The following is a 26480-nucleotide window of genomic DNA, read 5'->3' on the forward strand; positions in this document are numbered from 1 at the left end:
TTTTCTTGACCGCGTATCCTTGGCAAACTCGGGAGTTCTTTCCAGTCGCACCCAGGGAGCTAGATTGTGGCAAAATTGTTGGGACAGGCAGCGGCGCCAGGGCCAGAGGCAAACACAACAAACCAGATCGCAGTTCCAATGAACGTTTCTTCTGCCATTCTCCAGTACAGACCCATTTCACGCTGAGAAGCCTGCACACGCCATCATGAGCTCAATGACCATGATCGTGACGCACTGCTGGCCCTGTATGCCACGCCATCGTGAGTGATCACGTCGTGCTCGCAGCAGTACTCAGGGACCCAGTCAGGCAATGTCCCTCGGGGCCAGAAAGTGCCATGGGGGGCCACCCCAGCAAAATGCGGTATCTGGGGCTAGTGACACTGAATTTGGGGGCAAGCTTGCGGCACAGAAATCAAACACCTGGCAGGGGATCACACACTGCGCACCAGCAGCCACCAAGCATGGCCCAGTATCTTTTCGACGGAAATGTAGCTACTGGTAGACGTAGAGACGGTTTCTGGGGAACAATTGCATTATGGAAACGTGAGAGGAATGTGCAGTGACAGCATGGGGACATGCTCTTGCAGTCCAGCGTGGTGATGCCTTCGACTTTGGTGCGAGGTGCCCAGTAATGGCACAAACATGCGGGCACAGCTACTGTGTGGTGCTTCTACGGCTTCAATCTTGCTGCTGTGCTGCCAGTCGGGGTGGGGGGGACCCTGAACAGCCTCAATGCCCCCTCAACACCTCGAACATGGTGCAGGGCACATCCCCAGGTGCCCCAATGGGGACAATGCCAAGGCGGGAGCTGCCCCCCTGCCCGGGACCCATCACGACCTGCGTCACATCGCGCCGGCAGTCCCCCCTGCACGCCAGGAACACGCATGGGGGGCCGAGATACCCGATCTCTCGCTCCACCAAGAGCCTCACGGTCCCGCCCCTCGAGGGGGTGGGCGATGGGGGGGGAGCGCCTCTGCTACTGATCCCTCGCCTGACCGCTCCCTGCTCCTGGATGCAAACTGCGATCACAATGGCCTTTACCCAAAAGGATCAGAGGCGAACATTCGAGATTGAATCGCTGCTGGCCCCGAATTCTCATTGGCTCACGCCGAGGTGAGCCAGGTGTGCAGCTGGCTGCCAGTCCGCACGCCCCCGATCACTCCTCGCCAGACCGCCCGCCCAGAGAGGTACTTAAGGAGCTCTCTCCCCCCTCCCAACTCTCGCCTTTTCTTCCCTCTTCCACATCGGCTTCTTCTTTTTCTTTCTTCGTCTTCGACCTCGACCATCTTCGACCTTCAACATGAAGCTCGGTTGGCCCAGGCCACCGACATCAACAAGCTTCCCCTTCTTCCTTCAATGTTCGTTTGAACATTGGCTGATCAGCCTTGCAGGTCTTCGACCTCTGGAACGTGGGCGGGTGGGCTTTTTCGACACAAACTGCTTTCTGCCTTGTGAAAAAATTAAGTCTCTCCTGCTTCTGGTGTTTGCCTTTGTTCGTGACCAGTGCTGACTTCTTCTTTTCCATAGTGCTCTAGGCTCTGGCAAATACAACTCTTCCAAGAGCTGAGTCTACCTTTTTTGCGTTTTCTTCGTGAACAGTGCTAACTTGTTCTTTTTTCCCATAGTACCCGGCCGACCGATCGACACCTCGACGCCTCGACACTTCGACCGACAAAACACTTCGACACAATACTTCTGGCGGGCGGGTGGGCAAACCTCCGGGCAAGTCCAATTCCCTCCCCCAAAAAAGAGACTGCTGAAAAGAACTGTGCTAAACTTGCTCTAGAGGCACTGGGGGCTACCCGTTCCTAAAGGACTTGGTCCTTGGGATCGCGGCCGGAAGTGATGATACAGAACCAGGGGATAACCCAGTTCTACTTTCTGATCCGGCCAGCGAAGGGTTTATTTTTTGATTCTGTTTTTCCTTCTGTTTTTCCTTTTGTCTTTTTCCTTCTGTCATTTTCCTTCTGTCTTTCTCCATTCGTCTTTCCAGTATTTTTGTTTGTGTGTGGTTTTTGTTGGTGGTGCAATTTGTTCATCCTGTCCTGGTGTGGTGCGTCATGGCTGTCTGGTGGTTTGTCGTTTGCATTTGCCTGTTCTTTCCATTTTGTCCTTGCGTTCTCCCAGCGTACCGATGGCTAGTGGCCTCGTCGTGGAGCTTCACAATCATTCTTCTTGCTCGCATGCTTTTGTTTTGGTCGGACGATGTTACAGCTTCTTTCTTTGCAGGATTCCTTCTCGTTTGCATCTCCTTCGCTTCGACCATTGTCGATTCGCATAATTATTCACACACCTTTTGGTGGGTGGGTGGGCAACAAACAATCGCGGCATCGTTTCAAATTTCCCCTCGTGGTGTTCGTGATTCTAACTGAAGCCAGTTTCCAGGTCGATCATTTTCGACTCGCGTTCTTCTTCACACACCTCAGGGTGGGTGGGTGGGCAAAAACAATCCCGGCATCGTTTCAATTCTCCCCTTGTGATGTGCGCGATACTAACTGCAGTCAGATTCGACCGATTTCGACTCGCATCTCTCTTCACGCACCTTTGGGTGGGTGGGTGGGCAACAGCAACCGCGGCATCGTTTCAAATCCCCCCTTTGTCGTGCGCGCGGTTCTAACTTCAGCCAGATTCGACCGATCCCCGAACTCGTGGGGTGGAACGAGGGTGGCGGCGGGCACTCACCTAAGTCTCTGTTCTTCCCGCTTGCAGATCACTTGCTAACTTCTGCACAGGTGGCCCGACTCCGGGGCGGGTGTGCGGGAGGGTGGGTGGCGGGCAACTTTTTTTTCCAAACATTTTCTGTCTTCTGCTACCTGGTAAGTTCAAGTTGTTCTTTTTGTCTTTTGGATCTTTGGTTCGCGCCAATGATGAGCATCTTCTTCATTCTTCGTTAGGCTCCCATCAGGGAGATAACGAGGCCCGTTGTGCACATGCCGACGCGATGCCTGCGGGCTGTCAGGGCTCACGCACAACATCATGGGACCTCGGCCAGCACAGCTGGTCTTTCCGATGGCGACAACAGTTTCTCTGAGGCGATTTGGCTTGAATACATTTTTCTTTTGCTGTTTGCGCTGTCTTCTGGAATGGTCTGCTAACCAGTGTGCACCACAACAGGGTTTTGGTTCACGCGGGACATGGTGGAGGCGGAGGAAACCGGCTTGGGGCTTGGAGTTTTGGGAGGATGGTCTTTCTGGGGATTCCTGTACTCTGATGACATGAAATGCAAAATCACTCCTCAGCAATAATTCTGTGTCTGCTTGGCCCTTGTGACAGGTTCCTGTATCCGCGGCACCATGGTCGGAAGAAAATTGGCACGAGTGACGAGAGGCGAGACTGCAAAGCACAATGTGCAGTATCATTCAGACTTGCCTCTGGAGATTCCAACTTGCGTGGTGAATGGGCCACACAAACAGCCATGGGATGCCAGTGCCTCCCCAAGCCGTTTGTCGGCGTCTGAGATCGTCCGTTCCACACTGCCGCGCTGTGGCAATAACTGATCCTGAGCTGGGAAAAGCACTGAAAATCCAGATGATAATTCTTCTGGAGGAGCTGAGCCGCAGATCGAAAGCTGCACGAAACTGGACCAGATATTGTCCAGCAGCAAGCGCGCTGGCACCTGTGCCAAGCTCTCTGCAGGGAGGCCAGCAAATCACGCAGATGCAATCTGTAAGTACCGACCGGAGGGAGGGTCAGAAACATGCAGGAGAAATTGTCACAGGACTAACATAATTCATTGCACGCCGGCAGCCCCGGGAGAACAAAATCCGACAGTGACGCTGGAAAAGGGGCAAAGGCATGAGACAGCAATTCACTGGGAACCTGTGCTCGTGCTCAAGCTGGGAGAACGGCTCATTCTGGACACTTTACCGTGGTGAATGCTACTCAGGAAGCCAAGGAAACATGAATGTGGATGCACGTAGCCGCCTTGCCACCAGTATGCACATGTGGGCTGGCCTCCCAGCTGCCAGTTCAGACGTTAGTTCTCCCCTCCGCAAACTGCTTCTGTCCCGCTGGTCAACCTTCCTCCAATACGACGACCGCCCAGATGAATACTGCAGAAGAGGCAAAGATCCGATAATTGCCACTGAATTATTGTCCTCTTCTTGCGGCGGCGTTCTGGCGCCAACAAAACGGGGGGGGATCCGTGTCCGTCCCCGCTCAAGCCACAGCCCGCAAACGACAGGGGCTCGGCACATCATCTGCAGGACCAAACCGTGTCGCGACAGTCATAACACACTCAGGCACACTCGCTCTCAGTGCCAAACCAGAGCAGCGAGCGATATAAGCTCGCTTCTGGTCCGGGTGTCCAAGAATCAGGGGTTTGGACTTGGCACATCCCCGGGGATTCGAAGCCCGGGCAGGAAGGCTGCCACAACAGCTCGCCTCCTTGAGCCACCTGAATTTCTCGAAGATCATGGGAGAGCTCGGGCGCACCGTTTGCAGAGCTCTGGACTGACCTACCTCTTTGCAGACCACCAGATGCGATCATGCAGGTGACGGCCCTGGCAGATCTCTGGACGAATTGATCCCACGCCAATACGAAGCTATCCTGCGCCACCGATGCTCAATACGACGAAAAATACATTGGCAATCGACCGACCGACCGATATATACCATACCGTTTGTGTCTTGGGAATGGAAAAGAATAGCGCAAGGCGCTGGTCTGGACAGGAGGGAGAGTGACACTCAGCCCCGTTGTGTGAGTATCCTTCCGCAATACCATTCGACTTGCATCCAACTTGAGTGACGTGCCACGATAGAGATGCTGTTCGGCATGAAGCCCGCTTCGCTTGGGGCGACACGCAGTACTTGCAGAGCGCTCAGAAGTTGGAGTAAGCGGACCAAAAACGCACCGGCGGGCAGCCAACGGCCATCCCTGACGTCTGCTTAAGGTTACGTGGGTTGGCTGACAGGTGCGGAGTTGGTTGGACGCCACACAGGCAGCCGTCTGGGCATTGCGCAGGCACAGCTCAATAGCTGCCCTTGGCGCTCCACATTGCGCAGCGACAAATGGTCAGTGCCGTGAACCTGTCGAACGCTGAAGAAGAGCACATGGCTGGCAGACCGAGCGATAATTCACATCCGCCGTGAGCTGCCCCAGGATTGCCACTCCACCAATACGAAGAGACGGCAGCCTCGAAAGTCTCTGGGATTCTTTTTCGGATTACTATACAACATAGAACATTGCAAGCCAGCAAAGGTATTTAAATCCCGAGCTTCTGTGCGTTGGAGAGTGGCTTGCCCAGCTAATACAGACCCAAGCCTAAACTCCACCACGACACAACTGTTGACATCAATTGATCTCCGGAACACCATGCCTCAGTCCGTTGAGAACCCACCTTCGCTGTACGTCAACCTCAGCATCTCGAATGTTGAGGCTGCAACAAAGTTCTTCAAAGCCCTCGGCTTCTTCCACAACACCGAGTGGAGCGACAAGCAGACTGTGTCGTTCTTCTTTCCCGCTCCCAACGCCAACGTCGCCCTCATGCTGAGCGACAAGGACCGCTACAAGACATTTATCCGACCCGGCACCGAGATCAGCGACGCCAACAAGGTCACCGAGGTCATCTTCACCTTTGCTTGCAAGACCAAGGTCGACGTCGATACGATGGTCGAGAAGGCCGTCGCTGCTGGCGGGAAGCCGGACCCCTTCACGATGCCTGACAATGGAGCGGGGTTTGGGATGTACTGCCGGAGCTTTGAGGACGTCGACGGGCATATCTGGGAGGCCAATACCATGCTGCCACAGGGTGAGGAGAAGTGATGCGCCGTTGAGGCTGCTTGGGTTGTCTGACGGTGGAGGTAGTAGATCGTACGCATGGGCTACGATGTGGACACGAGCCTTTGAGTACCATCACCGTAGTCTATGAATGCCACAGAAGCCAACATGATCAAACCAAAATATCCCGAAATCTCTATAAAGTACATGAGATGTGCCTCTCGTTCCCTACCAAACATGTAGAAATCTAGAGATAGTGCGTATCTACTGCAGATCGTGTTCCGCAACGAAACGCAGCAACCCTCATCTGTTCCTGCTCCGTCTCTTTGATACTGATTGCGAAAGCTCGATCGTTGGCCCACTCGAAGTGTCATGCCTTTCTCGCGCATCATGCCTGTAGAGTCTCAGTTCAGCGGCTGTCTTTCGAGAGACTGCAACGCGAGAGGCTCAAAGGCTGCTGACCTGCCACGCCACCACCTAATCTTGGATGACGGAAAGCTGCTCTCAGGCCCCTTCAGCACCATGCCGGGATGAACAATGTTCAAGGAAGCAATGGCGAGAAGCATGGGCAACGCGTCGAGGTATAGCTGAAACGCCTCGTGTCGAAGGATGGCGTTGGACGAGGAGACTCCTTGGCTGAACTCGATCAAACGGAATATGATCCGCTCCTGAAAATACCTTTAGTTTTGGGGCTTTGTCACATGCTTGATAGCGAGGAGTGAGAGACAAACAATGATGAGGATGAGAACAATGTAGATTACCCAGACCAATGCCCCGGTCCAGCAGTCTCGGGTCTTGATCTTGCCAATGCGCATGTTCCGCAGCAGATCTCGGTGGAAGAATACGGTGACAATCAGGAATATCATCACAAAGGCTAGTTGAATGCCCACGCCGACCATGTAGATGTTGCGGCCGGTCTTTGCCGTGTCTGTGTTGTGTTGGTCGGCCATCATGGCGCCACCAGCGGCTTGGATGATGAAGCATATCACGTCCGCGGTGACGAAGCCCTTGGCCAGCCAGCGAGCAGGGATGCCGGCTGCTTTCCGCTCCGGCTGGAGGAAGTAGATGAGGCGGGCAACGACCATGTATCCGAATGCATTTATCCCTGCACGAGTCAGCGGTTAACGAAGCTGGCAGGGAGGATTGGAGAGTCTGGTAGGCCTACAAAGCGGCGCGAGGAGGAACAAGAGCGTCGAAAGAGTGACGTAGATCGATTCTTGCTGGTCTTTGGCCCCCAAGGCACGCAACACGAAGCAAATGCACTCCCACAGAGCACCCATAATGATGACCCAGCAAAAAGGCTGCGAGGCGCCAGTAAGTTTGTGCTGCATCTGGAATGACCAAGGGGAACATCAGTAGACGCACCTTTTTGAGGATAATGGATTGGGCCAGGTGGGCAGCAGTGGCGAGCCCAAACGCAATGGCAAACGCAACATTGTCTTCCCACCGCGGGTAGAAGCCGTAGTTGGCGTTGCAAGAGTCAGGTGGCACGTAGCCGTTCTTGTCTGGAATTGCCGTGGTGCATGTTGGGCTCGCCGTCAGTGCCGTTGTGGATGCAGCGAGCAGTATTGTCGGCGTAGCAGGGAGGACGACCATGATGGCGGAACGCTTGGAGATTGGACTTTTTGGTATCTTCTATTCTCGCCAGATGCTTGAATGTGTCATGCAAAACAAGGTGCTCGTCCAAGTGCTCCGTGGAAATTGCTACGAGCCTGAGAGGCTCGTCTTATACGATGCCAGGCGGCACATCGATGCGACGATTGCGCGGCCATGGCGCGTGTCGAAAGCCCGCTTCTCGTTTTCTAGTTGCCATGTTGACGATTGGAAGGAAACAGTGTCGCTTTCCACGAGGCGAAAACGACGTCTTGTTGCGCGTCTCGCGAGGCGGGCCGAAGGGGGAGGTCGGTTTAAGGACGGGGAATGGGAAAGAGGGTCAAGCGTGCGGCTGAGGCGTCGCTGCCCACCGATGGGTTTAGAGTTCCAGACCCCTAGCAGCCCATGGAGCAGGCCCCTCCCGATTGGTCGCGTCGTCGTTTTTGTCGCTTTCCCACACGCTGGAGCCAGCGGGCTGATTCCCGTTTGGGGCGCAGCGATTGCGTACTCGGATCTGATCATCATCATCGTCTCTATTTCGGGAGCACCTCCTGAGGGCGAAGCTTCTCCTGCTCTTCTACAAGCTTTCTTGCCCAGACATTTCTCCCTCTGCATCTCTCGCGTGTCCAGCCCTACGACCTCCAGACCTCCATCTCGCACCCTTCCGCCCTGCAAATGGCTGTCCGTACCACCCCAGACAGCCAAGCCGGCACGGCAGAGCGCAGCACCCGCATCGCCGAGGCGGAGAGCCTCACCAACGACACGCCCAGCAGCTCGCCGGATCGAGTGGACACAAATGGCGGCGACACGCCCGGATCAGCTCAAGAGAGGGAGACGACCACAACGGCGACAACACCAGACGCGGATGAAGAGCGGCCCAAAAAGGTCCGCCGCAAGCCTATTCCTGGCAAGGGCTTCCGCAAGTCGAGGGCCGGATGCTTCAACTGCAAACGTCGCCGCGTCAAATGCTGTGAGACGCGACCAGGCTGCCAGAGCTGTCGCCGCATGAGACTGGACTGCGTCTATCCCACCACGACGGCGCTGGTAAAGCCGCTTCGCAGTGCTCTGGCGGCGTCGCCCTGCAAGCCCGTTGTTAACCTGGATCATCTGCGATTCTTTCAACACTTTCTCGTCGAAGCTTATCCTCCACATCCATATGGCTTATCGGCCGTGTGGCAAGATGTGGCTGCTCTGTCCCACAGCGCAAGTCACCTTGTTTTACCACTCGTTTGTTTATCAAGATCCGTCACTAACCCGCCTGGACAGTACGACTTTCTGGCACACGCCCTGCTCGCCCTCGCGGCACAGCACCTAACTCTCTTCACCTCGTCCGACTACTCCGTTCAGGCTCTGGACCTGCGTATCTCTGCCCTGCAGGGCCTCAACTCTGCATTCTCCCGACCCTGTCTGACCGCCGCAGATGGCGACGCGCGCTGCGCCGCCGCCATCGCCCTCACATGGCAGTCGTCATACATGAGCGCCCCCGGCTCCCTGCGCGAGTTTCTCGTCACCATGCGAGGCTGGATGGTCGTGGCCACCACCATGACGCCCGAGCCCGACAAGTCGCTGTTTCGAGACTTCACTCGCGAGGCGTTTGTTGGCAGCATGAGGCATCACGTCGGCGCCGAGGCTGTCGACACGGGCAACGCTGCGCAAAGCTCAGACAGAGCCGGCGTCATTGATGGCTTTCTCGCCTCCCTGGAAATCTTGCGGCCGCTTTGCGGGAGCATGATGGAGAGGAGATACTTGTCGGCGCTGGAAAAGTTGGGCGTCCTGGCTCGCACGTCGCCCCTGGATGGTACGTGTGGCGCTGCCGCATTACCGTATACTGTAGACCCTTGGCTGACACCCCGTGAAGCGTTGCTCCAGATGGCACCCTGCTGGGCCCTGACGAACAAAATGACCGAGGACGAGTTTACCGACTTCACCCACCCGTCGAACCACGCCGCCCAGGTCCTGCTGGCCCACTTCCTCATGCTCGACCGCGCGTTGGAGATGCACTTTCTCGAGGCCACGGGAAGCAGCCAGTTCACCTTTTGCAAGAAGGTGAGCAAGGTTTGGATCGCCAACATGGCGTCCAGCCTACCCGTGGGCTACGAAAAGTACATGATGTGGCCACTGGCTCTGGCAACCGGTCGCCTCTAGCACAGACCTTGCACGAGGCGGCTTGACACAGAACCCCAGCGAGATTTCCCATGGTCCCGGCTACGTTCAACAGACGGGTTGGCGATACTCATCTCATCTTGCTCGATTATCGCTGGGTTGGTGGCTGTCAAGGTCCAGCAACCACCCCTTCATGTTTGGCTTGGACGCGACATATGCGACGGCGCTGGGCTTCGCATCAGCTTAACTCCTGGCTAGAGCCTTTGCCGCAATCTTTTACGTCTTAAATATACATCAATGAATGGTTCCAGTCGGAGATATTTGCAAGAAACGCCCCATGAACGAAACCAGGACAATAACATGCATCGGCTCGCACAGCAAGCCCGGGACTGGGACCTCATGTTGGGAGGAGAAGCACCGTTTAGACGATCACAGCAGCCCCGGGACCACACCACATGGCGACACTACTGCAAAACGTCCAGCTGCTGACCAAGACATGGGTTTTGTTCGCTGACCGGTGTGCTCGAAGGGCACTGTCAAAACCCCTCGCTCGGTTGTGCAGCTTCGGGTTCTGGCTGAAGCCCAAGCCCAAGTCCAAGCCGATCTCGATCCTGAACCTCCCATGCGAACTGCTGTTCATGATCGACGAGTATCTCCCACCTCACTCTACGATCCTCTTTTCCCGCTGCTGCAAGAAACTAGAACCCTTGCTGGGCGTCTGGTTGCCTCGCGGTGCCTCAGTTACAATGAGCACATCAAGTACTTGATTCATCTTTCCCACGATCTACCCACGAAATGGGTATGCGAGGAGTGTGTGAAACTCCACGACTTTGCTACAGACGATGGCCCTCGCACTCCCTGGCAAACATCGTGCCCTCGGAGGTGGAGGCGGCTAGCCGAAGGCACCGCATTTCTTCGAAGTCAGTGCTTTGCGCCACACCATCGCCATGTTCAGATGGCTCTGAAGCACAGCCGCCTAGGCTCGGTCAGCGAGAGGCACCTACGGCACGTCAAAGGAAGAATGGCCCCCTCAATCAAGGTCTGCGTATTCCTCTACGCCCATATCCTGGAACCGGCCTTGAGTACCCACTTTGTGACCGTCCCGAGTATAGGACAAGGGCGGTTCCTCATGCTTACTGCCTGGATCTACGATAACGGCGAATGGAACCATGGCGTCGACGCCAGGGGCCATTTGCACGTTTGCCATTCGGCTTGCCACTGGTGAGACCGCTTCAACGAGCTTCAACGACTCCAGTGCGAAGGCGTTGAAGTACAAGAGCCAGCCATTGGGATCAGAAACACACGCGCAACAGCAATGCTCAAGCCTAGTGGCACGGCAGACGGCTACTGTGACCGCTGTTCCGCCGACTTCACGATCTCATTTACCCCCGACACCACTGTCATCATGGCCTGGACAGATCTCGGCCTGAGATGGCCAGCACGGATCCATACTGGAGGCACTTCATCCCAAGAACCTGCCGCAGGCGACGATGCAAGGTGCACCACAGGCTGTATGGCGGCCATGGGCATCTCAGCGCGGTGGTGAGGCCAACTCCTTACGTGCCGGGTAGCACTCGGAGGTGCTTCGCCGCAGAGGCCTTCTTCGTTTGGGAACTTGATCTTTCTACGGACACGCCACGCCGGTACTTGGTGGTGGAGGACAAGCAGGAAGATTGGGATGTGAAGTTACGAGCCTGATGCGTCAGATAGAGGGCGTTCGGGGATCCATGCACGTGGACGTTCCGCCGTTGGGGAAGTGGGTGTTGCTGAAGCCAAGGCGATATCACGATGTTGCCACAGACCAGGACACGCCGCAAGCAGGGCTCGGGCCCAATCCGACGTTGGGGAATTGGACTCGACTGCGAAAGTTAATAAATATAAGACCTTTGGGCTCGGCCCGCTATGTGCAATGGCCTATGCATGCTCAGAACCGTAGTCGCTCGTCTCCAATCCCTTCGACACCTCCCAGCCGTCGCGCTCCAGTTGAGGCTCGCCGCCTCCATCATCTTAGCCACTAAGATATCCTTGCTCGTCCAGCTATGTGCAATGGACTCAGCACGCCGGGAGACGTAGTCGCTGTCTTCAAGCCCTTCGATACCTCCCAACCGTCACACTCCAGGCTCGTCGTCTCCATCACCCTAGCTCCTGCTCCCCACACCACCCCTTTCGTACAGTCTGCGAACGTTGCCAGCCACGAACGAACTTCGACAGCTCACGGTACGCCCGTGCGGCTGATCGCGGAAACGAGCACCCCTGCTAACCAATGCCATCCATCCGGGCTCCGTGCAGGACCTCTCCGGCCCAAGATCGTACCACGCCATGACAATCACGGTGCGGCCATCGATCCCGATGCAGCAGTCCGTGGCGCACTTCCAGCAGCTTCCCTCGCACATGGATCCTCTGCGCTGCCCGGGGGGCAGGAATCGATATGTGGCACGCCTGGTGATCGGGTGCCTGACGCGACGCGAGTTATCCGATGCGAGGGGGAAAACGTTATTGTTGTCTGTGAGGCTGGCGCGGCCACTCAAGTTGCGGATCCAGCAGTCATGCTGGCAGATGTCGAAAGCCCCATAGCTGGCCGGGGATCCTCTGAAACCCATTCTGTCGCCTTCGTACACCCATTTAGAATAGACGAGGAAGCGTCCGTCCACGATTTTGGGATATGCCGAGTAGGTGATTTGGCCGCGTGGGTGCTTCTCGTTGGGGTACCTTTGAGTGAACGGGGCCAGTACTGCTCGTACGTACTCTTGCAAAAGCTGGTCCTTTGGGCGCAACCGGAAGTACTTGAGGCACGCCTGCACGTGTCGGTGGTGCACTAAGAGCCCGTTGGTTCCTGGGCTGGCCGCGGATTGCGCGGGACTGCACGGTGGCTTTGGACATGCCGACACGGAGTTGGACGGAACATCGTAAAGCGCGGTGTTGCAGACGTTCAACTCGTGAAGCTGCAGACATCGATCGCAGACCCACCACCTGGGCATGTCATGGCAGATGGCAGCCAGATAGTGGACGTACTCCATGGCGGAGATGTATTGTTGGGGGCACTTTGCACGCCCAAGGGCGGCACGAAATGCGCGACAGACGTGTTGGAGAACGTAACGGCTGTGCGGAGGGAGCCGGTCGCAGATGTCCAAGATCAGTTCGACGGGGAGTCCGAGGATGCCATCGCCAGGGACGTGGGACGGGGCCACTCGTGGGGTGGCCGCCATATTGTTTCGTGCCTGCGCAGCTGTGGCATCAGGCCCTTTTTGTTGCTTTCGGGCGCGACTCTGTTCCTGACGACGCGTACGGCGGGCCATGCTGAATTTGTTGGTAGACGTTGAGAGTGGTTCCTGTAGTTGGACGTGGAAATTGAAGCTGAGGTCGTTGTAGTCCGGGGGTGAGGTCGGGTGTTTATTGCTCGGAGGTTGCAGGACCACCGTTCCCTCGGCGTTCGCCCTTGTTTTATATGTTGTGCTTTGCTACGCATCGTCGCTGGCATCGAATCTTAATCGCCGGCCTTGTCGATGGCTGGAAGGTTGCTGATGAACGTAGGCAGAGGGCCAACGTAAGGCTTCCCTGCATCGCTGCTGGTCTTTAACTTCGCGCTTGGTCTTTGGCTTAACGGTGTGGCAAATTTAACGAGACAAGAGGCTGCCGCCTGCCCAAGGCAACTTATTTAAAGCGATGCTCAGTGTCGTAGACTGCAAAGTACACAAACACGCTTCCATGCTCGTCGAACCGTGAGCACTTACGGGGTGCTATAGGGTTGGGTCCAATGTTGAGCAGGCGAGAATTGACCGTCTACCCAAGATGGCGTATCTAAAGAGGCAGTTGTTTTCACTGACACCAAAAAGTGTAAAAAGACACTTTAATGCCCGTGCAGCCTCGATCACTGATATACGAAGTACGCCTCCATGCTGGGTTAAAGTTGAGTGAGCGGAAAATTCACCGTTCCCAAAGGTGGCGCATTTGCAGTGACTCCCAGTCTTGCAAGCGCCGGAGAGGAGCACCAACACAAACACAAGACACTCCGATTTCCATCTCGGCTCGAAGGACTTACATGACGCTATGGCACCTTACACTAATGATGTGCACGTAGGCAGTAGAGCTCGGGTGAAATGGCACAGTCTTGAACTGTGTTTGTACCATCGTCATGACGCCCGATGGCGCGCAATATGGCGTAAAGCCATGCCAACGGAGCGGCTCTTCCACCGGGCGCCCGTCGCCATCGTTTAAGCCGTGCATGTCCCGAAACCCTGCATGCTACCGGGCCCGTGTCGGCACCAGTCACAGCAATGTGTCGATTGGAAACACAAAAACGGCCCGTTCTCCGGCAGATCCCATGGCTCATTAGGTAAATATTGTCAACAGCCGATGGCCATGTCTCCGTCGATAAAATTTATAAAGCTACGCGTGAGGTACGCACCCCGATGCCAACCTGCCTTGTCTCAAACAAAGCATGTCCCCAGTGCCATCCCTCCTTTGCAACCATGGCTCGAAACGGTTACGACATCACGTCCCATCACGTCCCTGGTGCATCCGACAACTGCATGCACCCAAGATTCCAAACGAAGATTGAGGCGGAAGAATACGGCGCAAGACTGAACGCTGTCATCGAAGAAGGCGTACGTACTACCAATGTGCACGGCCGCTGTGGCCATGAAATGTCCGGACCAGGACAAACCAGCCCTTCCACACGAACGACGCAACATCCTTCCTACTAACACGAGACTGTTTGGACCGTTAGGTCTGCTCCCACGACAGTCAAACGTGTATGCTGCAGAATTACCAGGTGTACGAGTACCGCCGCACCAAGACGCCGTCCTGGACCGTACGACTCAAGACACGCCGGCTCCGCTGCGAAGCCTCGTTCCCGGTGAGTGGCTGGCTCTCAGAGCCGACTGGTGCCACAAGACGCAGCGCTTTTGCGAGAGTCTTGTTTGTTATCTACTACCAGACACGCATGCTGACCTGGTGCAACCGGATCCTCAGTGTCCCAATACTGCAAGCGGGTTCGGCTTTTGTAAGAAAGGCCTTCGGTACGCCGACTGCTATGAGAACTCTCGATTTTGATGTCTTTTGCTTGGGAGGGCTGAGGAAAGGCTCAGTCAGGTCTTGGGCGTGTCTTCTCCGCGCAAGCGGGCGGGTTGGCCAACAGTCCGGCTTGTTGGCCAACGGGCCCCCTGGCTGCTGGTAGTGTGTTTCGTGGCTTCTCTGTAATTTCAACCCGTTCTTTGCGGCAGGGCCCGAGTGATCCAGACGCGGCCCCCGCGATGTCGCTTGGTGGAGAGGCTATATAGCAATAAGTGCCCTGGATGTGCGCCCTCATTGCTCTTTCCCGTTGCCACTGTTTCGTGTCTCAGCACCATGTCGCAACTTTCGCTGAATAGACTGCCGACAGAGCTCCAGTAATGCTCGAAATCAAGGCTGGCCGGCATGGCTATGATGAAGTTCAATCGCCAAAATCCCCTTTGCGCCGCGCAAAAGGTCGTGGAGGAAACCTTCGGCGTTACCACAACAGGGTGCGTCATCGACCTGGCCATGAGTGAGAGACAGCGGAGCCGTACAATGCACATCGCAAACATCACAAACGTCGCGGGAGTCTCCTCCAGGGCCTGTGGACAGCCGACATGGCGAGCGAGTCATGAAGAGCCCAGCGTCGGGCTTTCTGGCGCAAACATGAAATCTCGCACGGCCGTCGCGAGTCGCAGTTGACAGCCAGGCGCGCAAGCAGGCTGACGTCAAGACATGTGGCCACGCGTGGTCTCAGAGTTGAACACCCCCCGGCCCTTTACGCATATAAAATGACAAGCGCCGCCCTGGTGACGAAATCGTCAACTCTCACATCCATCCCATCTCCACGGGCCCTGTGTCCGTTGCGACTCTCGTCCCAACAATGTCGCGAACCGTTCATATGATCGATACGAAAATTCGCAATGAGCACCCGATGTTTGAAACCAGCGTGGAGGCGACTAGATACGCCAATGAATTGAACGAAATCATCCGAGAAGGGGTGAGTACTCTGTTCTGGGCGGCTTGAAGAAGAAGCCACATCCGACCTCGCCATATTAATAGTTGCGTATTTACCGCTATGTTCTCGGAGCTAATGCGGTACGGCTTCCTTTGACCGACAGGTCTGCTCCCACGCCAGACAGGAGTGCATGCGACAGATCTACCGGCCGCAGTATGTCAGGAAGCACCCTCTACACAAACCATTCTGGTCTGTTGCGCTTATCACGGAGACAATCAGGTGTGCTGGCCAATCGCCCGTGAGTACTCACACCCCATTCTTCAGCAGGACCGAGCACGCTTCTCAGTTCTCTGTCCTTCACTCTTCTCCTCTCCCCTTACCCGACCAGACCGCGGCCCCACGGCCTCCAGTTCTGCGCTTGCCTTTTCTGCTGTTGCCTGCAGCGGCGTAACAAGTTGCACCGACTGACGTAAAAGATCCTGCAATGCATAGTGCCCCGACGCCGCTAACGGATTTGGGTCCTGTCTTCTCGAAAAAAGAATGCGGACTGCAGAGTGCTACAAGTCCGCTCTATTTGGGTAACTGGGGCTCTCCTGGCTAGGAATGATGTTACGCGGAGTGCATTGAACACTGAGAGGCTGTTCTTGCCATTACCAGTTGAGGGTGGCTCGTTGAAAAATGCCGGAGTGGGTAGCGAACATGGCAGCTCTCGCCGAGCTCTGCCAGGCATGTACCGTCAGCCTGGAAGACGCACACCGTGGTGCCGAATTGCGTGCGTGATCGCTAGAGCCAGCCAATGGACCGCGCACCAGGTGCCACAACGACACGCAAGCCGGGCGATGTCGAAGTCCACAGCAACATATTAATTGTCAATCTGAGAGCGTGTTCAATTGCAACGGAAAACCATTTACAAACTATGAGGTAAATAGCGTCGCCTCGTCCATGTGCTGTCCCAGTGCCACCTCGTCACGGATGTATAAAAGCCCAGTCTGTGGAAGTGCTGACCCCCTTGGGCTGAACGACACCAGACCCCTCTCCTTCCGCTGCGGCGTACTGGCACAAAGAGGCGACAATCGACAATGTCCGAACTCGAACGACGGTTCCATACGAAAGCCGAGGCGGACGTATACGCGAGACAGCTAACCGACGCCATTCGGGAAGGCGTGAGTAACACCAACCCGTACCCCGGCAGTTGCCGCGGTAGCACGAATGGTTGTAGCTCAACAGCCGGGCGGTGTAAAAGAGACCCGACCGAACAATCTACTGCGCGAGCTTGCTGCTCGATACTAACGTCGCCCTGCCTTGGCGTTTGGCCATTAGATCTGCTCCCACGCCACAAACAAGTGCCTGTATCAGGTCTACCGGTCCACGCGCATTGAGGGCATGGAGCCGCGCTCGCCCCGCTGGCTCATCGAGAAACTCACATTTGAGAGGAAATGCGCGAATGCTATGCCGGTAAGTAGAACCAGGTCGGGCTATACCCCCTCCCCGTTCCTTTTGTCTTGTTTCTTTCCGCAGCCCCCCCCCCCCCCCCCCCGCCCCCCTCTCTCTCTTGCTGCGCACCACAGCTCTGACCTGGGTGGAATACCGCGCGGTTACCCAGTGCCCTTCCACCGCAAACGGATTCGGATTCTGTCGCCACAACGGTCAGGGATCGACCACCGCTGATTGCTACGACGTCTCGCGATACGCCTAGTCGGGCCCTTCCGAAAGGCCATCGACTGGATGCTGTGGGCGGTCTTGTTCCCAGACGCTCGCATGGTCTTGCGCTGGAGAGAGGAGTATAGGTGAAGGCTCGGCGGGAGTATAGATGAAGGCTCGGTGGGCTTATCTGTTTGGCCAAGTAGGGCTTCAGTTCCGTGCATCACGTCGACCGACATTGTTTGCGTCCGCTCTCCTTATTCATCTGTTGCTGCTCCATGAGCGTGTCCTGGACCAGGCTGGCTACGCTGCAAACGGGAGCCTGTTGGTCCCTATTTCCAACGTTTCAAAGACCAGCGGACATGGTCCTGATGTGTTGAAATGAATGTGCCATGCACGCATGCTTTGAAGTGCGGCGAGGCGAGCCTTGGGGTCTATCATCGTTGATTGCTGCAAACGGGGGCCCGTCGATGTCCGTCTCCAGTGCTACACAAACCAACGGACATGGCCGCGATGTACTTGTCCAGGGCCACGCCACGAACACACACCGTGGGAGACAAGCAATCCATCCAACGTCGTCACAAACCGGAGACGAGTGAAAGACCGCGGAGCGCTGCCTCTTCCCCCGCCGGCGCCGACCTCCGCCCGGAACCCCCGAGCGGCCCGGACAATCGGGGCGGGACGCGGAAAGCACGCGATGGGCACAGACTTACACGCACCATTATTGCAGCCCACCTGTGGACCATGTTCGGCAAAAAGAAAACAGGCAGCGAGACAATGGTACGTAGCCAAGAGCAGCACATGGATGGAGGAGAAAGCTGCGGTGGGGAGTTGCCGGAAAGAGTGTGCGCGGTCCGGCAACTAAGGCAGGGCGACAGGGGGCTCAGGGCGCGCTTTTTTGCCGGCCGGCAACTTGGCCCCTCCCCACGGGTTGGGCGTCTCGGCCGGGCCCTGCGTATTAAAACGGGCAGCCAGCCAGTTCGTCGACGAACAGTCACTCGCACTCTTTGCCTGCTCCTCGCTTCGTCCAGGTTGTGGTTTACTCGTTTCTCATTGAAATGCTACCCAAGGTACGGCTGGGACCCAGGCCCGTGGCCCGGCGGATGACTGTCCTGCCGCCCTGACGACTCGAGGCCCGCCTCGGCCTGGCCCACTGCCAGCCGTGGCTCCCTTTCGTTTTTACATGTTGAATGGCCCTCTCTGCCCGATTTACACGACTCTCTCCAGATGCCATGGGACAAAAACGCCAGATTCCGACAAAGGACATAGAGGGGTAGTTGTGTGTCCGACTCGTGTGGGAGGCGGGCGGTCTCGACGACAGGCGACCGAACCAGCAGCCATCACCAACACCCGCTTCCCGCCAAACGACATTACCATCCCCGGCCGGCGAGCTTCTCCTCGGGCTTCATGCTGTCGCAGTTGATGCCGACCATGGCCTCGCCGAGGCCGGTGCTGCACTCGGCCAGCACCTTGGGGTCCTTGAAGTGGGTGGTGGCCTGGACGATGGCCTTGGCGCGCTTGGCCGGGTCGCCCGACTTGAAGATGCCGCTGCCGACGAAGACGCCGTCGCAGCCGAGCTGCATCATGAGGGCGGCGTCGGCCGGGGTGGCGACACCGCCGGCGGCAAAGTTGACGACGGGCAGGCGGCCCAGCTCGGCCGTCTGGCGCAGCAGCTCGGCATCGACCTCGAGCTCGCGGGCAAGCTCGCGGATGCGGATGATGCCACCCTCGGCGAGGGCCGCCTTGGCCTGGGCAATCTGCTTGTTGACCGTCTTCATGTGGCGGACGGCCTCGACGACGTCACCAGTGCCGGCCTCGCCCTTTGTGCGGATCATGGCAGCGCCCTCGGCGATGCGGCGCAGGGCCTCGCCGAGGTTGCGGCAGCCGCAGACAAAGGGGGCGTTGAAGTGGCTCTTCTCGACGTGGCTCTCGTCGTCGGCGGGCGTCAGGACCTCGCTCTCGTCGATGTAGTCGACGCCGAGGGCCTCAAGGATCTGGCACTCGACAAAGTGGCCGATGCGGGCCTTGGCCATGACGGGGATGGTGACGGCGGCCTGGATCTCCTTGATGACCGAGGGGTCCGACATGCGGGCGACGCCGCCGTCCTTGCGGATGTCGGCGGGGACGCGCTCGAGGGCCATGACGGCGCAGGCGCCGGCCTCCTCGGCGATGCGGGCCTGCTCGGCCGTCGTCACGTCCATGATGACGCCGCCCTTGAGCATCTGGGCGAGGCCGGCCTTGACGGCGAAGGAGGACTTGGCCTCGCCGCCGTTGGAAGAGTCGTTGGCCATTTTGTGAATTGGGGGGTGGGGGGGATGTGAAGAAAGAGGAAGAGAGGGAACGTTGACGACGACGAATTGCAGGTGGTCGGGCGGTCGGTGTCGGTCTGCGGATGGCTCGTCCGATTGATCTTATACGACGATGGAGAGAGTGTCGCACCGGGTTGTCGCTTCGTCAACTGGATGAGTCAAGACACGGGGGATGGCGGGAGTGGAGGAGGGGAGCGGCGAGCGGGTTGCGAGAACGGAGGGGAGATTTTTTTTCTCTCGCGCTCGTTGCGGTGCGGTGCGGTGCTTCCCTGGCTGCTGCCGCTGACCTACTGCTGCTGCTCTGCTGCTGCTGCCGCCGCTTGTGGTGGTAGTGGAGGTCCCCCTCCCCCTCCATCCTCCCATCCCTCACCCCTCACCCCTCCTTTGGCTGGTGCCCGCCCAGGTGGGCTCCAGGCGCCGCCGCGGGGCTCGACTCGACTGGGCTGCGCTGGCCGCCAGCTAACCCGCAGCAGGGCCATTGGAAAAGCGTCGAACCCTTCTGGCCCGGGCTAGTTCGGCCCCTCGCCAATCTCATGACAAACGCGAACCCGCCCACGGTGAAATCCAGCGGCCACGCACGCACCAACCAGGCGACGCACGTCAGCGATAGGATTCCCAATCGAACGGGCGGGCTCCACGGGCAGCCGAAAGCGACCGACGACGACCTACAGCCGACCTGGGCTGTTCCGCGGCGGCGCACCGGGTGGCGTGATGGATTTGGCGGGCGGGTGTGGGCGGTCCTGCGGCGGCAAGCGTCGGGCCTTGCTGCTGCAGGACGGCGGCAATGCAGGCGGCGGCGCCAGCGGCCATCACCAGCACCCGGTCTCGCTCGATGAGGCGGTTCAGTTGGTGGTGGTCGCACACAACCAGGAACGCTGCAGAGGGCAATTGCGAGCGAGCACACACACACACAAAGATCCACGCACGGCCGACCACGCGATGCGAGACCGAGGCGGCGCGGTTCCTAGAAGGCGCGCTTGCGCCCTGAGGTGAACTCGGGAGTCGGATCACTGGAGTCAGTGCTGTGCGACCTGCTGCTGGTGGATACTCGTCCCTACGCCCTGCAGCGGTGAAGCTGCCAGCGACCCGCCGTCTCGCGCCCAGAGAGGCTCCTTCATGGCAATTACCTACAGGCTTGTGCGGCACTGTGATACAGTATGCGCCTGGCTCACATCAGCCCGTCGGTCCGCCCACGTCCGGCACATGGGATTTTGGTGTGACGAGACAGGATGCGCATGGTCATGAAGAGCATGCGTTCCCTATCGAATCAATCCTGCGGGAATCCACGGATGGTGATGGCACGGGGCGGGAGGAACCAACACAACAACGCACAACACAGCACCGCGCTGCATCTGCCGTCGCCAAGTCATGTCAAGCGCAGGGCGTCGCGACACCACCGTGTCACCGTCACCAACGCATACCTCTCTATCTCGATGTACGTCCGAAGGGCGCGCGCCCGCCGCCTCTGGCCAATGTCCCGAAGAGGCAAGAGAGAAGGCCGGTCCGAAAGGGGAAGCGAGCGCCACACTGCCGGTGTGCGCATGAGCGTGAGCTCTGCTTCCTCGACGACGTCCGTGCCATCGTCCAACAGGCCAAAACAAAAAAATGTCCCGGGAAGCGCGACGATGATGCGCATGGCAGCGGCACGCAATTGATTGTGTTGCGTCCGCCGCTGTTGGGCGCGTCATCGGTGCGCAGTGCGCAGCCCTGGAATCCAATCCCCGGCACAGACAGAGGAGGTACCTTGAAAGTTCAAGGACCTCAGCGATCCAGCGTCTCCCGCGAGGTGCGTCTTGCCACTGAACCCACTACCTAATACCGAAGCTGCAGATTTGACGGGCAATCGCCATGCGCGCGTCCGATGGACAAGCGTCCACGGAGCCGCAGATGGCCCCCGCCGCGATGCTGCACCAAACGGCCTCCTTTCGTAGATCTGCAGTACCGCATCGGCTGGCTCAGTTGCATCCATCTCGCGGTGGGCCTTGGCGGTGGTCTGTTGGCCGTCCTCGGGTCTTGGTGCCACGCGAGGCGCCTGCATGAGCGAGGGGCGCAAAAGCGGCCATTCCGCTGCCAAGTGCAGGCGGCGCTGCAGACCGACGGCGGACGCCCTGCAGGGCACCGGACAGTGGAGTGGAGCACGCCTCAGTGGAGGGCGCTCCCCGAGTGCGAGCCCGCGTGAGATCCATGGGCCCCATGGGCTCCACCATGCTCCTGGCGGCGCCAGACCCGACAGCCCAGGAGGGCAGTCGAGGTGTCGGGTGACTCTCTCTCGTCGCTGGCTGGCCGCAGACAAGCCTCCGAGCGCCGGAGCCGCCGCCGCCGCATACCGATGCTCGCCGGCGGCGGTTGGCGGCGCTCTCTTTTTTTTTCTGGAATCCACGGTTTTTGCCCCGCGACGCCGACACGAGGACCCTTATCTCGCACCCCCGCGACTCTGCACCTACAACCGCGTCGCCGTCTCGTCAGCTTCACCCTCAAACAGCCTCCGAACAGGCATCGCAGCTCTTCTACCCTACGATCGAAACCCCCCTTGTCGAAGATCCGCCGAGCGAACGACCACCACAACATGACGGCCCAGTCGCGCCTCGCCGCCACCCCCGGGCCCCTCACCATCGGCGTCCTCGCCCTCCAGGGCGGCTTCATCGAGCACATCAACCTCGTCCGCGCCGCCGCCGAGCGCCTCGCCGCCGCGGCCGCCTCGGGCGCCGTCATCCACGCCATCGAGGTGCGCACGCCCGCCGAGCTGGCGCGCTGCGACGGGCTCATCATCCCCGGCGGCGAGAGCACCACCATATCCTTTGTCGCTGCGCAGTCGGGCCTGCTCGAGCCCCTGCGCGAGTTTGTCAAGTACGTTTTGCAAAAACCGCCGTAGCGCGCGCGCGCGCGAGCGAACTCGGGGCTGCCTGCATGGAATAGATGGCGCGCCCTCGTAGTTCACTGATGATGCACCCCCGCGTGTTGTTGCTGATTTTGCTAACGCGTGTGACTGTGTGTGTCCAGGATCCTCAAGAAGCCCGTCTGGGGTACCTGCGCGGGCCTCATCCTCCTCTCCGAGCAGGCCAACGCCGCGAAGAAGGGCGGCCAGGAGCTCATCGGCGGGCTGGCGGTGCGCGTCCACCGCAACCACTTTGGCCGGCAGATTGAGAGCTTCGAGGCGGGGCTGACGCTGCCGTTCCTCGGCGAGGGCGCAGCTCCCTTCCCGGGTGTCTTTATCCGCGCGCCCGTCGTCGAGGAGGTGCTGCAGCCCGCCGGAGGAGACGGCCAGAAGAACAACGGCGTGAGCGTGCTGGCCACGCTGCCGGGCCGCGTCGACCGCATGAAGGCCGGCGTGTCGCAGGCGAACCCCACGGACGGGTCGGGCGACATCATCGCCGTGCGGCAGGGGAACGTGCTGGGCACGAGCTTCCACCCGGAGCTGACGCCCGATCCGCGCATCCACGTGTGGTGGCTGCAGGAGATTCTGCGGCAGCGCGCCGAGGTGCCGCTGAGGTAGAGAGCCTGGTGGACGCTGCCCAGGTTGTGAGATCATTGGCAGTTCATGCACTTTTTGAACTGCGTTTGCGGCGTTGGCTGGCGTTGAACGGTGTTGGATGATGATGAATTTACGTTGATGGCATCACACACAGAGAGCACGCGCATGCATAGCAGCCTTTCTATAGACGAGATCAAAGGACCAAGTATACTGCCTATAGTCCCTAGAAATACATACACACAGCAGGGGTACCTTTGATACATATATCACTCTGTATGATCATGATTTCTGCGACATAACCACGCAGATACTGTATCGTTGCACACTTATACATGAGCCCATAGTGTCACACTACCTTATATACATACAGCACGGGTATCTTTGTCGTCCGTATTCCCCCCCATCTACGACTTCTCTGCCACTGGACTATAACTTGGCGGCGGCGACTCCGGCCGCCCGGGATGCGACGTCCGTGACGCGCTCCCTCCTCCGAGGCCCAGCATCTCCATCACATCGGGCCGGTTCAGCGCCCGCGCCATGTCGGCCACGGCCGTCGACCCACGTGCTTTCGGATCAGCACCCCTTTCCCTGAGCAGGCGGACCAAGTCCCAGTCCTGGCGCACGAGGGCCTGCATCAGCGGCGTGCGGCCCTGCGCGTCCGCCGCGTCCGGGTCCGCGCCATGGTCCAGCAGCGCCCGCGCCGCCTCCGCGTTTCCCCTGTCCACCGCCCACAGCAGCATCGGCTCGCCGCCGCGCAGCTTATGCTTCGTCTTGGCGCCGTGCTCCAGCAGCGCGGCCAGCACGCCCGGCAGGCCCGCCTCGAGCGCGTGGCACGGCGCCGCCACGTCCCACGTCATGTCCTTGGCGTTGGCGCTGGCCCCGTTGACGAGCAGCCGCCGGCATAGGTCCTCCTTGTCGCCGACGGACAGGCGCGCGTCCTTGATGACGCAGATGACGAGCGGCTGGCCGTAGATGTCCGACTTGTTGCCCTTGGCGCCGCGGTCGAGCAGCAGCCGCGCCACGTCGAGACGGCCGCGCGAGAGGGCGTCGGCGAGCACCGTAGTGCCGTAGATGGTTTTGGAGTCGGGCTTGGCCCCGGCGTCGAGGAGCAGGCTTGCCATGGTCGTGTCCTTGGCCTCGACGGCGATGGCCAGCACAGACGCGCCGGTGATGTCGCTGCAGGTTGCTTTGGCGCCGTGACGGAGCAACAGACGCGCGAGGTCGACGTTGCCGCGCTTCACGGCCTGCACGAGGACGGGCCGCCCGGAGATGCTCTCCCAGGTGGCTTTGGCGCCGTTCCGCAGCAGGAGCTCCACACCGGCGAGGTGCTTCTCGCAGTCCTTGCCGGCGTCTGAGGGGCCGGCGGCCGCGGCGGAGCACACGTCGACAAAGTAGCGCTGGCCGGAGGCGCTCTGCGCGGAGACGCTGGCGCCGCGGCCGAGCAGCGCCTCGGCGACGGCGAGGGCGCCCGCGCTCGCGGCCTGGAAGAGCGGCGGCAGGTCGGCATTGATCCAGCCGGGGCCGGGCTTGTCGAGGGGCACGCCGGCGGCGAGGAGCAGGAGCGCGGCGTCGGGGCTGTCGGCCTCGACGGCGCACTGCATGGGCGTGCGGCCGGCCTCGTCGCGGCCCGTGATGCTGGCGCCCTGGGCGATGAGGCCGCTGGCCTGCGGGACGTCGCCGCGCAGGATGGCCTGGCACAGCGCCGAGACGAAGGGGTCGGGCTTGGAGGAGATGAGGCCGGATGCGAGGGCCTTGATGGACTTGGCGAAGCCGCCGAAGGCGTTGCCGGGGGCGCCGGCGGATGAGGGCCCGGCCGCGGCGGAGGAGGATGAGAAGTAGGGGCCTGCTTGAGGAGCCGAGGAGGACGCCGTCGACGAGGAGGTTGGGTCCTCTGCGGCGTAGGGGGGAGGCGCCTCGGCGGGCTCGAAGGGGACCCTGGAGCGGATGGGGAGGTTGCTGGGCGGCGGGATTGAGCTCACGGCGCCTTCATCGAGGATGATGCTGGTGGCCTGCGAGGCAGGACCAAAGGCCCTCGACACCTGGTCGAGCACGCCCTGGCCCTCTGAGGAGCGAAGATGCGCATCCTGCTCGTCTCTCGTGCTCCTGCGATATGCGGTCAGCCAACTCAGACACTCGCCCACTTGACAACCACGAGGTTGCCCATCAAGACACAATCATGCCAACAGCAATGAAGAGGAGCTCACTTACAGCCGAAGCAGCCTATCCAGGTATCCCATGGCCACCGCCAGCGACCCCAGAAAGTCCACAAGCACGAGCAGATACGCCTCGTCCACGGCCTCCACATTCTCCGCCTGCACCCTCATCGCCTGCTTGTGCAGCGTGCCCGTCGCCTCGTCACCACGCGCCAGCACGTCGCCCAGGGCGCTCCGCAGCGTCTCCGACATGACAGCACCAGCACCGGACGGTCCCACGCCGCCGCCGCCGCTCAGCGTGCGCTCCAGCGCGGCGGCTCGCTCGTGTGCCCGCCCGGACGCCTGCTGGAGCGCCTGGAGACGGCCTACGGTCAAACTGCGGCACAGGTCTGGGCGATGCGGTGCCTGCGGCGGCTGTGGCGGGGGTTGGTGGGCATCCGCCGCTTCTGTGCCCCTGTCGATGCGCTTGATGGCGAGGTCGAGCTCGCTGGCGGCGTGGCCGGTGCGCGCGGCGATGGACGCGCAGCGCGTGGTGAGGGACGTGACGGAGAAGCCGTCCATGGCGGCGGTTGCGGTGGTCCGTGAGCGCGGGCTCGTTCCCGTGGGTGGCCGTGTTTGTGTGCTTATTGCAGTGCGTAACTGACTCGTCGTCGGGACTGAGACCTGCTGCTGCTGCTGCTCGTACGACTTCGCGTTGGGAATCGCGAGCTGCAGGATGGGTGCAGCATTGACGAGCAATCAAGTCATGAATCAGCCGTGCGTATTTTCTCGATTGCCAGCGCGGCGCTTCGTTATAAATGCATTGTGAGGCGTCATCGAGGCGTCCGCGGGGATGGCTGACGTGCGAACGATGGCGACGGATGGATCGATGGATGGACGGATGTCGTGGCGGCTGACGCGGTCCCTGGACTAGCGGGCCTTGGGTTGCGTAACTGGCGTGCCCGGCGCCAGGGCTGAAGCTGATGGTGGATGCTGATGCTGTACCCGACGGGCCGTGGTGGGCGACGGATGCTGACTGGCGGGGTTGCGGCTGGTGAAGACGGGCAGACGTCATGTCCCTCCAAGAGTCCAATCTGTTGTACAAAATAGGCAAGTATAGGGTACGGAGGAGATTGGGACCATAATCAGATGTCGAGATGGAACCGGCGCCTTGGGCCCCTAGGCTTCTACCGCGAGCTGCGCGGATAAGATTTTATTATCATCCCACTTCTTCAATTCCATGCGTGCTCTGGACTCGTATGGGTTTCTTCTTCCAATGTCGTGCCTTGCGTCGTCGAGCTTGAGGAAGCGTAGGTGGAGTGATGGAAGCGCGCCGTAGCAGCACCTGCTTGGTCAATGTCACGGTCTCCCCAAACAACTTGACCGTACCATTCAAGGAGCAACGTCCGCCGTGGTTTCTGTACATCGACATGATCGGCAACGCCGAGGCGATACCCTTTCTGCGCTGAATCGCGCGTGGCAGGTGGTGTCTGGTGGTCATGCTACATGCTCTGGCTGCGCAAAGCTGGCCCCCCGCCGCATAAACCGACAATCTCGAACC

The 26480-nt window shown here is 59.3% G+C and overlaps 6 protein-coding genes across 6 annotated transcripts; 3 read left to right on the forward strand and 3 right to left on the reverse strand.

Annotated features, from left to right (window-relative positions):
- Positions 1–5314: 5314 nt before the first annotated feature.
- On the forward strand, positions 5315–5764 carry PLICBS_000237 (uncharacterized protein; the record flags this gene model as incomplete). Its single annotated transcript, XM_018318780.2, has 1 exon — positions 5315–5764. One exon carries the CDS (start codon positions 5315–5317, stop codon positions 5762–5764), a length of 450 nt encoding a protein of 149 aa, XP_018184305.2.
- Positions 5765–6123: 359 nt separating this feature from the next.
- PLICBS_000238 (uncharacterized protein) lies at positions 6124–7315 on the reverse strand (the record flags this gene model as incomplete). Its single annotated transcript, XM_065599560.1, has 3 exons — positions 6124–6387; positions 6451–6824; positions 7081–7315. 3 exons carry the CDS (start codon positions 7313–7315, stop codon positions 6124–6126), a joined length of 873 nt encoding a protein of 290 aa, XP_065455632.1.
- Positions 7316–7987: 672 nt separating this feature from the next.
- On the forward strand, positions 7988–9457 carry PLICBS_000239 (uncharacterized protein; the record flags this gene model as incomplete). Its single annotated transcript, XM_018318778.2, has 3 exons — positions 7988–8356; positions 8579–9110; positions 9171–9457. The coding sequence occupies 3 exons, from the start codon at positions 7988–7990 to the stop codon at positions 9455–9457; spliced, it is 1188 nt and encodes a 395-aa protein (XP_018184303.2).
- An 8919-nt stretch (positions 9458–18376) lies between these two features.
- PLICBS_000240 (pyridoxal 5'-phosphate synthase subunit snz1) lies at positions 18377–19297 on the reverse strand (the record flags this gene model as incomplete). Its single annotated transcript, XM_018318776.2, has 1 exon — positions 18377–19297. One exon carries the CDS (start codon positions 19295–19297, stop codon positions 18377–18379), a length of 921 nt encoding a protein of 306 aa, XP_018184301.1.
- A 2584-nt stretch (positions 19298–21881) lies between these two features.
- On the forward strand, positions 21882–22808 carry PLICBS_000241 (uncharacterized protein; the record flags this gene model as incomplete). Its single annotated transcript, XM_018318775.2, has 2 exons — positions 21882–22162; positions 22316–22808. 2 exons carry the CDS (start codon positions 21882–21884, stop codon positions 22806–22808), a joined length of 774 nt encoding a protein of 257 aa, XP_018184300.2.
- Positions 22809–23191: 383 nt separating this feature from the next.
- Positions 23192–25501, reverse strand: PLICBS_000242 (uncharacterized protein; the record flags this gene model as incomplete). The annotated part of the gene is made up of 2 exons (XM_018318774.2): positions 23192–24890; positions 24996–25501. 2 exons carry the CDS (start codon positions 25499–25501, stop codon positions 23192–23194), a joined length of 2205 nt encoding a protein of 734 aa, XP_018184299.2.
- Between the last annotated feature and the right edge of the window lie 979 nt (positions 25502–26480).

This window comes from Purpureocillium lilacinum (genome assembly GCF_023168085.1).
Source record: "Purpureocillium lilacinum CBS 284.36 DNA, scaffold_1, whole genome shotgun sequence".
Classification (NCBI taxonomy): domain Eukaryota; kingdom Fungi; phylum Ascomycota; class Sordariomycetes; order Hypocreales; family Ophiocordycipitaceae; genus Purpureocillium; species Purpureocillium lilacinum.